We start from the raw sequence: 13424 nt of genomic DNA, 5'->3' as shown, positions 1-13424 counted from the left end.
ATTGTATTTGGCGTTGTCGATATCGGTGCGGAATCTCTGAGGGAACGGAAGTTTTGCTTTTGGCACAGGTAGTGGTTCCTGCATGATTTCTTTTCCTTTCCGAGAAGGTTGTGGATGTATTTCTTCCCTTTTGAGTTCTTCTTCAAGTGCTCGTTCGGCTTGCGTTGAATTGGTGGTCTCTTCATTGTCCACTCTTGGCTCTTCTGTTGGAATGGATTGCGGAGGAGGTGGAACAACGTCTGGAAGTGCTCTCCCCCTTCTTAGTGTTACGGCGTTCACATGTATTTCTCCCTGAGATTGGATCATTTCCATAATCTTTGCGAGTGTGCTCTCAACCGTGTGGAGCGGTGAGACTGTTTCGTGGCGTAGTTCTTGAATTTCTCCCAGCATCTCTTTAGTAATGGTTTCTTTAAGTCTGGCATTCTCCTCCCTCGTTTCTCGGATGAAATCATTTAGGCGTTGCTCGAGGGTGGTTTGGTTGCTTCCGTGTGAAAGAGGTTGCTCTAGGGAAGTAGAAGAATAGGCATATGCATTGGCTCTGTCCACGTCCTCACCACGCGTGTGACTCGGCGTGGAATTGTTCTAGTGAGCTCCCACGCTGGCACACACGCGTGTGGATCTCGTGGCAGGGTCACAGCTCGCAAAAATTTCAGAATTTTGGTGGTTTGGTTCGTCGAAGTGCGTTGGAGGGTAATAAGGAGGTATCTCGTGAGTAGGATATCTCTGGGGTTGAAAATGTTGTGTTACGTATGCTTGTTCATGATAATAAATTGGTGGAGGAGTTAGTGAGTATGGGAAAGAAGGTGGGTAAGGAAAATGGTAGTTATGATAGTATTGAGGTGGTGGGTATGAAGGTTGGGGTTGTGAAGGGTAGTAGGGATTTCTTCCGTATGGTATGTGGCTTTGGTAAGCTTGATCATTAGGCGGAGGTGGATCCATGATTCTATCGAAAAATTCCTGCAAACAAATTTTCAGACAAGGAATCGGAGCACAAGAGGTAGCTCCTTTCACAGATTAGCTCAAGTAGTGTGTGGTTGGGTGCGGAAGTGTGATTGGCAACAAAACAAGACAAAAGAAAAGAAACTAAACAAGTTATCCAAACGATTCAAGATAGTAAAACTTTAAATTCACCGTTTGCCATCCTCGGCAACGGTGCCATTTTGACGGATTGTAATTTAGTGGGAGGTGAATGTGAAGGAGGATGTGCAGTGTGGAGGGTGTTCACCACCTAGCGTGATGGCTTTCCTCGTATCTTATCTCGGGGATTGGCCTTTTTGCCTTTTCTACTCATTTCTTCGACAAACAACCCCTCATGCCTTTTACTTGAGAAGCGGGGATATTTCTCTCAATGCTCACAGAAAGCTCTTCTTTTGCCCCATGTTCTATTCTATGATTATTCAATTCCGGGCTTCGCTTAACTTATCTTTCTGAAATTAGGGGTTGCACACACCCACTTCGAGAGATCCTTAACTAAGGTCTTTACAAAATATGAGGTGAACACCATATAAGCATACAATTTTTCAAAAAATTTTAAATTAAAGGTCAAGGTAGGGGTACTTCTAAGGTTATTCAAAGAGTAAACTTTTTGGCACAGATTTAGCATTCTCCAAAGATAGAATGAATAACAACACATACTTCTGGCTTGATTAGTGGTGCTCTTCTCCTAGCTTGCGAAGTAGTTAGCTAGGTAGGAGGAGGGTTTGCCTAAGTGTTTGGGCCAACAGTCGGTTGCTGGGTAAGGCCGGGGTGCGTCCCCCAATGATAGGGTTACCTCTTATATGGCAAAGGTACCAGTCAGACTCCTCGTGTGCTTCAGATGGGGAACTGACCTTCGTGAATCGGACTGACCCCTGCTTGCTTATTAAGGTATTCTTGCGGATCTAAGCAGTGTCAGGCCATCAACTTTGTTACTTGGCCATTTTAGCGTATTGATTTTTTTGCTAAGCAAATTAATTACAGGTTGTGATACCCTAATTTTTTTCTAAGGAAATTAATTATTTAATTGGGAATAGTATTAATCATTTGAACATTAAAAAAATAATTTACCTTTTACTCTTGTGAGATTTGAAACCTAAACCTTTTTATTTGAATCTTAAGTTCTTTACCATCACACCATTACAATTCATTATTCATTTCAAGTACATATAATCCCTTATTATTTTCATCATCATTAATAGTAATATTAATTTTTTAATATTAGTATGATGATTATTATTATTATTATTATTATTATTAATATTAATGACAAATATCCAAAAAATGGGATCAACAAAATACAAATTAGTGACAAATATTTAAATTTAATCTAAAACTATTATGTGTTAATGCAGGTTATGTTCAGGGTTTTTGTTGATTTTTTCTAAAGGTATACATTGTATTTCAAATTTTGTATGATGCATTGTTATTTGACAAAATTACCCCTATTGCATTTTTGTTGGACAAAATTACCCTTACACCGTTATAACTCTATTACTATATATTGAATTCTAAAATTGATAACTAAATAAATAAAAATTAGATTGCAGCCTTATAATTATCATATATTGTGTAAAGATCATAATTTTTAAAAAATGTCTTTAAACCAATTGTTTTTATTTTTTTTTGTTGAGTGGAGGGGACCCGGGGGTCCCCCAACTAGCGCCTTCTACTCGAAGCTATGTGTTGCGCATCACGTATCAGCAGATCCCGAATCCCATCAGGGGGTGCGTCCAACAAAGTAGTACCATAGGGAGATGCCTGACCCATGTTCGCAAGGCAGTCGGCGCACTGGTTACCTTCGCGGAAAACATGCATGACTTTAGAAACTTGAAACTGGTCCAAGAGTCTTATGCAATTTGAAACGAGCGTGTTTGCTGTTGAAGATGAATCATCCTTCATGTCTAATGCCTGAACCAAGACTTCTGAGTCCGTCTCCGCCAAGATTTTCACAAAACCCCGGTCCCTAGCGATGATCAACCCTTCTCTAAGGCCCCATAGTTCCGCCATGAAGCTGCTAGTTGATCCAATGTTGGTCATAAAGCCCATGAGCCAATGACCTCACTGATCTCTTATCAGGCCTCCCGCACTTACAAATCCCGTGTTGGATTTTCTGGCTCCGTCTGTGTTGATTTTTACAACGCCTGATTGGGGAGGCGACCACGAAACCCAAATCTGCTTGGCCGCCAGCAGACCCAAGTGTTTGAGGAGTAAATTTTGAGCTTCATTGGCAACCACCACAGCTTTATCAACAATGTTTCTAGCCTGGGCTGGTTTCCGGTTGAACACCAAGTCGTTTCGGGCTCGCCAGATGTGCCAAAGAATGTAAGGAAAGATGATCTTCCAGCTAGTACCTGATCGCGTCACGTGCTTCGTCGTGCAGCCGCCTTTCAACCATTGCGAGATAGGGAGATGACCCGTAGCATTGAAGTCCGCCGGAGGAGATGAGAGGCTCTAGCACTCCGTTGCCGTTTCACAGCGTCTAAAGAGGTGGTCAGTGGATTCGTCTTCCACGCCGCAAATCGGACAGCTGGCTATCTCCGTGAGTCCCCTCCTCCTACGTTCGTGATTCACCAGAAGTCCGTTCTTCACAATCTTCCACATGAAGAGTTTGATCTTTTCAGCACAGCTAATTCTCCATAACTAGTCATACGAGTCATCGAGCTCACTTTCACCTGCAATGTAAGCAAAAGCGGAGTGGACAGAAACCATACCTGAGGCAGTGTGCGGCCAAACGATGTTGTCGTCCCGATCACCGAAGGAAGGAATCGGCTCTGCATGGATTTGTTCGCCCAAGTTGCTTGGTAGGCAAGAACCTAGTGCCTGAACATCCCATATGTTGTGATCAGTTAGGAGATCTTTGATCTTGAGGTTTTCCCGACCTATAGGAATAGTGACAAGCGGGTTATCTTTGAGGGTAGAATCTCCAAACCATTTGTCGTTCCAAAGGTTGATGGTCTTGTCGTTTCCAATTTGCCACCTAACGCCTTCGGCCAGAATATTGCGTCCTTTAAGGACACTCCTCCACCCCCCACGAACTGTTGGTCTTAGTGGGAAGATGCAAGAAATCCTCTTCTTTAACATATTTCTCCCGGAGAGCTTGTACCCAAAGTCTATCTTGATTCGAATAGATTTCCAGGCCATTTTTGTCAAGAAGGCCAAGTTAAAATCCTGGGCTTTTCTAAGACCCAACCCTCCAAATGAACTAGGTTGGCATATTTCTTCCCAGTTTACCGAATGAATTTTTCTCGTGCTATCATCGTGCCCCCACAGGAAATTTCTGCAAATCCTGTCGATATTTTTACACGTACTAACCGGGAGTGATAAGGACTGCACGGTGTAGGTGGGCACGGTAGCCAGCGAGGATTGAACCAAGACCCTTCTACCTGCCCTACTGAGGGAGTTGGCCTTCCAGTTCGCCAACTTACGCCGCATTTTGTCAAAGACCGAACTAAACGTAGTTTTGGAGATCCATTTTTGGAGCATCGGGATCCCTAAGTATGAACAAAGATTGGGAGATAGGGGAATATTCATTTGTTCTCCAATGGTCCTCTTCGTACCTACATTAAGATTAGGTGAACAATAAATGAGGGATTTGGAGAGATTAACCTTAAGACCAGAAGCCGCACTGAATCTCTCAAGACAGTCCATCATGACTTGTGCTTGATGCACGGACGCTTTGCCAAAGAGCATGAGATCATCTGCAAAGAAAAGGTGAGATACACCAATACCACCTCTAGAAATATGAACGGGCTTCCAAGACCCTGCATTAACTCTACTTTGGATATCGTAGGCCAATCTTTCCATAACCAAATTGAAGAGGTAAGGGGTGAGAGGGTCTCATTGACGGAGGAAGGCGACCCTTGTTCCATAAAATGGAAATATCGCTGTCGCGGAGGGAATAGAGAATAAAATCAATCAACCTTCTAGGGAAACCGAAGGTGGATAACGTGTCGTCAAGGAACTCCCAGGAGACACTATCATAGGCCTTGTGAAGGTCCACCTTGAAAATCATGAGACCCTTCTTTCCTCTCTTATTGTTCATAGTGTGGACGACCTCTTGAGTCAAGATGATATTATCCTTCGTGGACCTCCCTGACAGGAAACTATTCTGGTGGGGCCCAATAATTTTGTACATTACCGGCCGAAGTCTGTTAACAAGCACTTTAGAGATTACTTTGAAAGCGACGTTGAGAAGTGTAATAGGCCTAAAATTAGCGGCGGTTTCAGGCACGTCCTTTTTGGGAATCAAAGTTATGAATGCCTGCAGAAGGTTCTTATTGACAGCTCCGCTTGTCAGAGCTTGGTTCACCATGTTAGTCAAAGTCGATCCTATACTATTCTAGAAGTGTTGGTAGAAAACCGCTGGAATACCATCTGGACCGGGACTTCCAAATTTCTTCATGCCAAAGATCGCCTTTTTTACTTCAGAAAGTGGTGTCTCTCGTATCAGTCTTGTAGCTTGGTCTGTGGGGATGGTTCTCGCATTGTCAATTGGAGCTAGCTCCACCCTGTCACCTGTAGGGGTCCTGCAAAAGAGAGAATAGAAGTAAGCGGTGATATGGTCGGACAAAGTAGTTACCTCGTCAGTCCATTCTCCATCAATTTTTAGGAAACGGACGCGATTCTTGTCTCTCCTGACCAAGGCGGTGTTGTGGTAAAAGCGGGTGTTTCTATCCCCGTCTTTGATCTAATCCATCCTGGACTTTTGGAACCAGAATGCTTCTTCTTGATCCACGACTTGATTTAGTTCCATGATTAGGCCAGATTCACGCATCTGGAGCTCTCTAGAAGAATTGTAGTTATTCACACTTTGAATCTCGAGGATTTTGGCCTCCAGCCTTCTTTTTCTTTTGAAGATGTTCCCAAACACGTTGCGGTTCCATTCTAAGCTCCTTCGAGAAATGTCCGACATAATTTATGCAAATGGACGATTACTCCTCTCAACCGCTTCCTCCGAGATTAGATTATAGTCCTCCCTCATGAGCCAAGCCGCTTCAAACCTACTAGGACGGATGTCTCTATTCGGGGGGCTCCCCGCTTTTTCAATAAACAAGACTGGGTTGTGATTCGAGCAGACACGGGGGAGGATTACCACCTTGGCTTCCAGAAATTCAATCTGAGCGTTGATATTCCACAGGACCCTGTCTAATCTGCGCATCTGAGTAACTCTATTTCCTGCAAACCGGTACCAAGTGAACTTGGGTCCCGACGCCCCCATATCAAGGAATCCACAGGCGCTATAGGACTCCACAAATTTCTCGAGGAGATTATTGTTAATTGAAGAGCTCCCCCACTGCTCCTCACTCGTCGCGATGTCGTTCAGATCGCCGAGCACTATCCATGGGCCCTGAATGGAGCTAGCGAACGTCCTACAATTCTCCCAAAACCTGCACTTAGCAAGCATGTTAGGTCTAACATAAGCAAATGTAATGAATCTGTCCATAGTCCCGTTTTTACCTTAGTGTGAATTGCTTGGGAATTGTGACAGATAATCTCAAGGTCGATGTGGCCATTCTTCCAAAATAAAAGAAGGCTACCAGCAAAACCCAAGGGCTCAACGATAAAATGTTTATTGTAGCCTAGCCTGAAGTCCACCTGAATCATTTTATTTGCCTTGGAGGTACGGATCTCAAGGAGACAAAGGGCATCGGCCCTTGACGAGTTCAGGAGTTCTTTAACGTGCCTCCTGACTCGACCATTGGCAATACCCCGAAAATTCCAAGAAAGAATCTTCATGGAGAAGAATCAGCAAGGCGGGAAAGTTGGTCACCGCTTTCCCTCGGCGTGGAACGAGAAGAGGACCCAACGTCAGGATGACTGTGGTCCCCCGGACACTGCCCATTGGCAGTAGAAGAAGAGTTGCCAAACTGGAAAACTCCACCATTAACCTTATTACCCATCCAATTAAAATTGGAATCATGCTCCCCTCTAGGAAGATGTTTGCTCCGACTCGACCCTCTGCCCTTTTCCCGTTGAGACGCCGTTTTGCCACCCCAACCGCGCCGAATATCCCCTGTGATGGGAACAACCCCAGTCATTGCAAGCGTGGTGACGGGAGTCTCAACCGGTGTTTGGGTATCCAAGGAAGGGAAGTGGGACTTACCTCCGGGACCCGCACGAGGATCCCCATTACCTTTTTGTTGTGGACGTTTGGGATGGTCTCTATTGACCTGGCCGTTCCCTTCTGCCAAGGCTGCAAATTGGTTCGCCAATCTCTGTTGTGTCGTTCCAGGTTATTTTGTCTGTCAGCGCTCCTTCAAGATTCCTCTCTAAGTCGCCGTTTCTTTCTCTACAGTCGTCGGATGTTGTTTCCTATTCTAGGCAGCCGAAACCGCCTGTTTGGGATGGTGGTGACTTTTCTTGTAGTTATTAGTCTTTTGCTTTCTTGATACAAGCATCCAGAAGCCATATCTCGGCCTATCGACCACCGCCTCAGGGGCTGGCGATGCATGCTTAGGTTGCTACTGTTCATCTTTCTCCGCCACAGAAGGACCGCTACAGTCTATATTGGCGTTCTCTGGTTCCTTAGCTCTGTTAGCAGGACAATCTTGCTCTCGATGTCCAAAAACACCGCATCCAAAACAGACCACGTGTAGACCCTCGTATTGAACTTGTTGAACCATTTCTCTGACCCAGATTTTAGAGACCAACGGGCTCTTCAAGTCGACCTCGACCGCGGCTCGCGAATTTTCGTTTTTCTCTGGCAGTAGTGGTCCGATCTAGCTTCAAGGGCTTCCCAATGTTGGCCAGAATGCTTTTCACAATGTCGTCACGGGAGTACTCCACCGGTAGATCCGGTAAGCGAACCCAAACCGCCATCTTGGAAATTCTTGCGGTTCGTGGCCTGAACTCAGACTCCCACCTCTGGATTACTAAGTAGTTGTCGAAGATCTTCCACGGTCCATCCAGAAGAACGTAGAGGTAATCAGTTCTGTTATCAAACCGTGCTATGAAGCAACCATACCCAATATCTATTAGGCTCATTTTGCCTTGCAGGTTCCACATATTGGGTAGACGCTGATTCAAGATGCTGAAGTTTATGTTTTTACCTGTTAGGAACATAATGTATTAGGTTTTGATGATACCTAAATGTATTTTAGAAACCCCTAAGTCTCGAAAGATAGGAATCAATGTAAGTTCGACAAGTAAACTAAGAGCGAAAATACAACCGGGTAACTTGAGCTCAACTCGGAAAATATTTAAGCTTAAGGTAAACTTGTGTGAACATCTTAGAAAGTCTCATGTTGTAATCCTATAGATAGATCAGAAGAAGGCACGGGACAACACTGGAGGAATAAGGGTCTGCGAGACATCAACTAAGTCTCGAGACATAAGCATAGTTCGAGAGGTAGGACCTCTCGATACAACAACCCAGTTCGAGACATAAGCAGAGTTCGAGAGATAGATCTCTCGATACATGGGGATCAAGACATCAAACAATCGAGACATCAATCTTGGTCTCGATAAACTAACATTTCTCCAAAAGGCTGAATGATGGTCAGGAAGCATGAATAAAGTTTGGAGAAGAAGAATATCATGGAGATAAAATATTAAGGAGGTGCCAGAAGTGGATGCCCTAATTTCACAACAAACGGATAGAAGGTGCACTAATCCAAAGTCAGTCTTATTCCCTAAAACGAGGATCAATGGGAATTTAAAAAGAGTAACTTTTACCAAAAGTAGCAAGTGGAGCATGGACTCAAGAAAGTGGATTATGGAATATCCACTACCAAACAAAAGGTTCAAGTTACAAGACCACCACTCCATGAAAAATGCTGAAACGATGCAAGTCCCATACACAGCATGGGAGACAAATTTCAAACGGAATAATTTTCCCTCCAACGGAATTATTCCTTAACTCTCATATAAAAAGGACGTGAAGACACAAGTTAAAAAAGGGAAGTCTTGGTCAGAAGAAGTGAGTTCATTCTGAAAATCTTAAGAGGTGTCTATTTCAAACGTTCAAGTGCCTGAGCTCAATCCGGAATATCATCCTGATATTCAAAATAGCGAGAGAACACATCTTAGTGTTTGAGAGAGTTACAAAGCTTAAACTGCTATACATCTAGAGGGTGACCGAAGCAGCTCTACATCGAAGTTGATTCAACGATAGCTTTTGGTCAGATTGGAGCTTGTTACACTCAATTGTGACCACCAAAGGTCCTTGCTTTGGATTAAGCAAGAAGAGGCGGAGTAACCTGACAACTGTCTAGTGAAGATCCTGAGGCTTGAGCCGGGCTTGGTGATCAAAGCTCAAGTGCTCGAGAGGTGGAGTAACTGGAAGCGGGGAGAAAAACCTGAGGAGAGGCGGAGTAACCCGGGAGCTGTCTTGTGAAGATCCTGAGGCTTGAGGCGGGCTTGGTGATCAAAGCTCAAGTGCTCGATAGGTGGAGTAACAAGAAGCGGGGCGAAAAACCTGAGGCTTGAGGCGGGCTTCGTGATCAAAGCTCAAGCGCTCGATATTGTACTAAAAAGGGAAGTTTTAGTGCAATCCTTCCAGGGAGTTTCTGGAAGAAGAGTGGATGTGGGCGGGTTGGCCGAACCACTTAAAAATCTCTCTTGCATTTACTTTCTGCTTTTATCTCTCGCTATCTAACTCTCGAACTGTACTGCATATAACCGCACCTCTCGAACTAACTCAAACTCATGCTAATTAAAAGGGGATAACCTTTCCGCTGCGCATAAAACTTTGTCTTCATCTTCTAAGGTATCGGACCTAAACATCCTAAGTCCAATACACACAAGAAGTCGAAAAAGATTTGCAAAATCTTATACAAGTCTATTCACCCCCCCCCTCTAGACTTGTACCCCATCCCCTTGGGACCAACAATTGGTATCAGAGCAAGTTCTCTGATCGATATAAACCTTTGTTTATATTGCCTAGAGATCCTTCTTTGAAAAACCCTTTAAAAATCTTTCAAAGCACGAGATAATTTTTAAAATGGATAGCATGTTGTCGAGACATCTTCTTTTTGATCTTAGCAGGTTCGATGACTGGAAAACACGCATGCTTGCGTATCTATCAGCCCTCCATGATGAGATGGCCGAGGTTATAACTTCTGGACCAGTCAAAATCTTAATGGTCAATACTGCTGCAGCTCAAACCCAAAACACACAAAAGTACATCCCAAAACCTAGGGAAGAATGGACAAGTGATGATAGGAAGAGAAACAACCTGGACAATATAGCCAAGGACATTCTCTTCAGAGCTATAGACGAAACCATCTTCCCAAAAGTGAGAAAGTGCAAAACTGCAAAAGAGGTATGGGATACTTTGATGTTAATTGGTGAAGGTGACGAACAGGAAAAGGAGAACAAGCTCACCGTGGCCATGAAGAAGTTCGAGGACTTCAAGATGAAGCCAGGGGAGAGCATCGACAGCATGGAATCTCGGTTCATGAAGCTATCAATCGAGATCAGTGATCTCGAGAAGGAGATTCCACAAAAGGAGCTAAACCTGAAGGTCTTACGAGGCCTTACCAAGGAGTGGGAAATGAAGGTGATCACAATGCGTGATCACAGGGATTTGAAGAACACCACAACCGACCAACTTTTCAGAGATCTCAAAGCCTTCGAATTTGAGATGCTTCCGAGAGATGAGGACGTGGTGGACAGACGGAATGTGGCACTGGTTGCTGATCAACCATCCACCTCTTCAAGGTCAGATCATAATCCCACTAATATGTTATCTGACGAACAGTTTGCTCTCTTCATGAGGAAATTCAGGAAATTCATGAGGAAGTCAACGGAGAGCAACACAAGTTCACCTTCCTCCTCAAGAAGGAACTGTTGGTCCCAAGGGGATGGGGTACAAGTCTAGAGGGGGGGGGTGAATAGACTTGTATAAGATTTTGCAAATCTTTTCGACCTCTCGTGTGTATTGAACTCAGGATGTTTAGGTTTGATACCTCACGAGGTGAAGACAAAGTTTTATGCGCAGCGGAAAAGTTATCCCCTTTTAGTTAGCACGAGTTTGAGTTAGTTCGAGAGGTGTGTTTATATGCAGTGCAATCGAGAGGTTAGCGAGAGATAAATACAGAAAGTAAATGCGAGAGAGATTTTTAAGTGGTTCGGCCAACCCGCCTACGTCCACTCTTCTTCCAGAAACTCCCTGGAAGGATTGCACTAAAACTTCCCTTTTTAGTACAATATCGAGCGCTTGAGCTTTGATCACGAAGCCCGCCTCAAGCCTCAGGTTTTTCGCCCCGCTTCTTGTTACTCCACCTATCGAGCACTTGAGCTTTGATCACCAAGCCCGCCTCAAGCCTCAGGATCTTCACTAGACAGCTGCCAGGTTACTCCGCCTCTTCTTGTTTAATCCAAAGCAAGGACCTTTGGTTGTCACAGTTGAATGTAACAAGCTCCAATCTGACCAAAAGCTATCGTTGAATCAACTTCGATGTAGAGCAGCTTCGGTCACCTTCTAGATGTATAGCAGTTTAAGCTTTGTAACTCTCTCAAACACTAAGATGTGTTTTCTCGCTATTTTGAATATCAGGATGATATTCCGGATTGAGCTCAGGCACTTGAACGTTTGAAATAGACACCTCTTAAGATTTTCGAATCGAACCGATCTCTTACAAAAGTTCCCCCTTTCTTTTGTTCTGTGTCTTCACGTCCTTTTTATATGAGAGTAAATGAATAATTCCGTTGGAGGGAAAATTATTCCGTTTGAAATTTGTCTCCCATGCTGTGTATGGGACTTGCATCTTTTCAGCGTTTTTCATGGAGTGGTGGTCTTGTAACTTGAGCCTTTTGTTTGGTAGTGGATATTCCATAATCCACTTTCTTGAGTCCGTGCTTCACTTGCTACTTTTGGTAAAAGTTACTCTTTTTAAATTCCCATTGATCCTCGTTCTAGGTAATAAGACCGACTTTGGATTAGTGCACCTTCTTTCCGTTTGTTGTGGAATTCTGATGTGGCATTCACTTCTGGCACCTCCTTAATATTTTATCTCCATGATATTCTTCTTCTCCAAACTTTATTCATGCTTCTTGACTGTCATTTAACCTTTTGGAGAAGTGTCAGTTTATCGAGACCAAAGATGATGTCTTGAACTGGATTGTTGTATCGAGAGGTCCTGCCTCTCGAACTCTGCTTATGTCTCGAACTGGTTTGTTGTATTGAGAGGTCCTACCTCTCGAATTCTGCTTATGTCTCGAACTGGACTGTTGTATCGAGAGGTACTACCTCTCGAACTCTGCTTATGTCTCNGCACTTGAGCTTTGATCACCAAGCCCGCCTCAAGCCTCAGGATCTTCACTAGACAGCTGCCAGGTTACTCCGCCTCTTCTTGTTTAATCCAAAGCAAGGACCTTTGGTTGTCACAGTTGAATGTAACAAGCTCCAATCTGACCAAAAGCTATCGTTGAATCAACTTCGATGTAGAGCAGCTTCGGTCACCTTCTAGATGTATAGCAGTTTAAGCTTTGTAACTCTCTCAAACACTAAGATGTGTTTTCTCGCTATTTTGAATATCAGGATGATATTCCGGATTGAGCTCAGGCACTTGAACGTTTGAAATAGACACCTCTTAAGATTTTCGAATCGAACCGATCTCTTACAAAAGTTCCCCCTTTCTTTTGTTCTGTGTCTTCACGTCCTTTTTATATGAGAGTAAATGAATAATTCCGTTGGAGGGAAAATTATTCCGTTTGAAATTTGTCTCCCATGCTGTGTATGGGACTTGCATCTTTTCAGCGTTTTTCATGGAGTGGTGGTCTTGTAACTTGAGCCTTTTGTTTGGTAGTGGATATTCCATAATCCACTTTCTTGAGTCCGTGCTTCACTTGCTACTTTTGGTAAAAGTTACTCTTTTTAAATTCCCATTGATCCTCGTTCTAGGTAATAAGACCGACTTTGGATTAGTGCACCTTCTTTCCGTTTGTTGTGGAATTCTGATGTGGCATTCACTTCTGGCACCTCCTTAATATTTTATCTCCATGATATTCTTCTTCTCCAAACTTTATTCATGCTTCTTGACTGTCATTTAACCTTTTGGAGAAGTGTCAGTTTATCGAGACCAAAGATGATGTCTTGAACTGGATTGTTGTATCGAGAGGTCCTGCCTCTCGAACTCTGCTTATGTCTCGAACTGGTTTGTTGTATTGAGAGGTCCTACCTCTCGAATTCTGCTTATGTCTCGAACTGGACTGTTGTATCGAGAGGTACTACCTCTCGAACTCTGCTTATGTCTGTTGTATCGAGAGGTACTACCTCTCGAACTCTGCTTATGTCTGTTGTATCGAGAGGTACTACCTCTCGAACTCTGCTTATGTCTCTTGTATCGAGAGGTACTACCTCTCGAACTCTGCTTATGTCTCGAGTATCGAGAGGTACTACCTCTCGAACTCTGCTTATGTCTCGAGACTCGAGAGGTACTACCTCTCGAACTCTGCTTATGTCTCGAGACTTAGTTGATGTCTCGCAGACCCTTATTCCTCCA

At 43.8% G+C, this 13424-nt stretch overlaps 1 protein-coding gene across 1 annotated transcript; it reads right to left on the bottom strand.

Annotated features, from left to right (window-relative positions):
• Nucleotides 1-5893: 5893 nt before the first annotated feature.
• LOC116015713 lies at nt 5894-6421 on the bottom strand. The gene has a single exon (XM_031255890.1). It carries the CDS (start codon nt 6419-6421, stop codon nt 5894-5896), a length of 528 nt encoding a protein of 175 aa, XP_031111750.1.
• Between the last annotated feature and the right edge of the window lie 7003 nt (nt 6422-13424).

The sequence above is a fragment of the Ipomoea triloba genome, chromosome 4 (genome assembly GCF_003576645.1).
Source record: "Ipomoea triloba cultivar NCNSP0323 chromosome 4, ASM357664v1".
NCBI classification, from domain to species: Eukaryota; Viridiplantae; Streptophyta; class Magnoliopsida; order Solanales; family Convolvulaceae; genus Ipomoea; species Ipomoea triloba.
The sequence above is the reverse complement of the archived record's forward strand: the minus strand, read 5'-3'. Positions and strand labels throughout refer to the sequence as shown.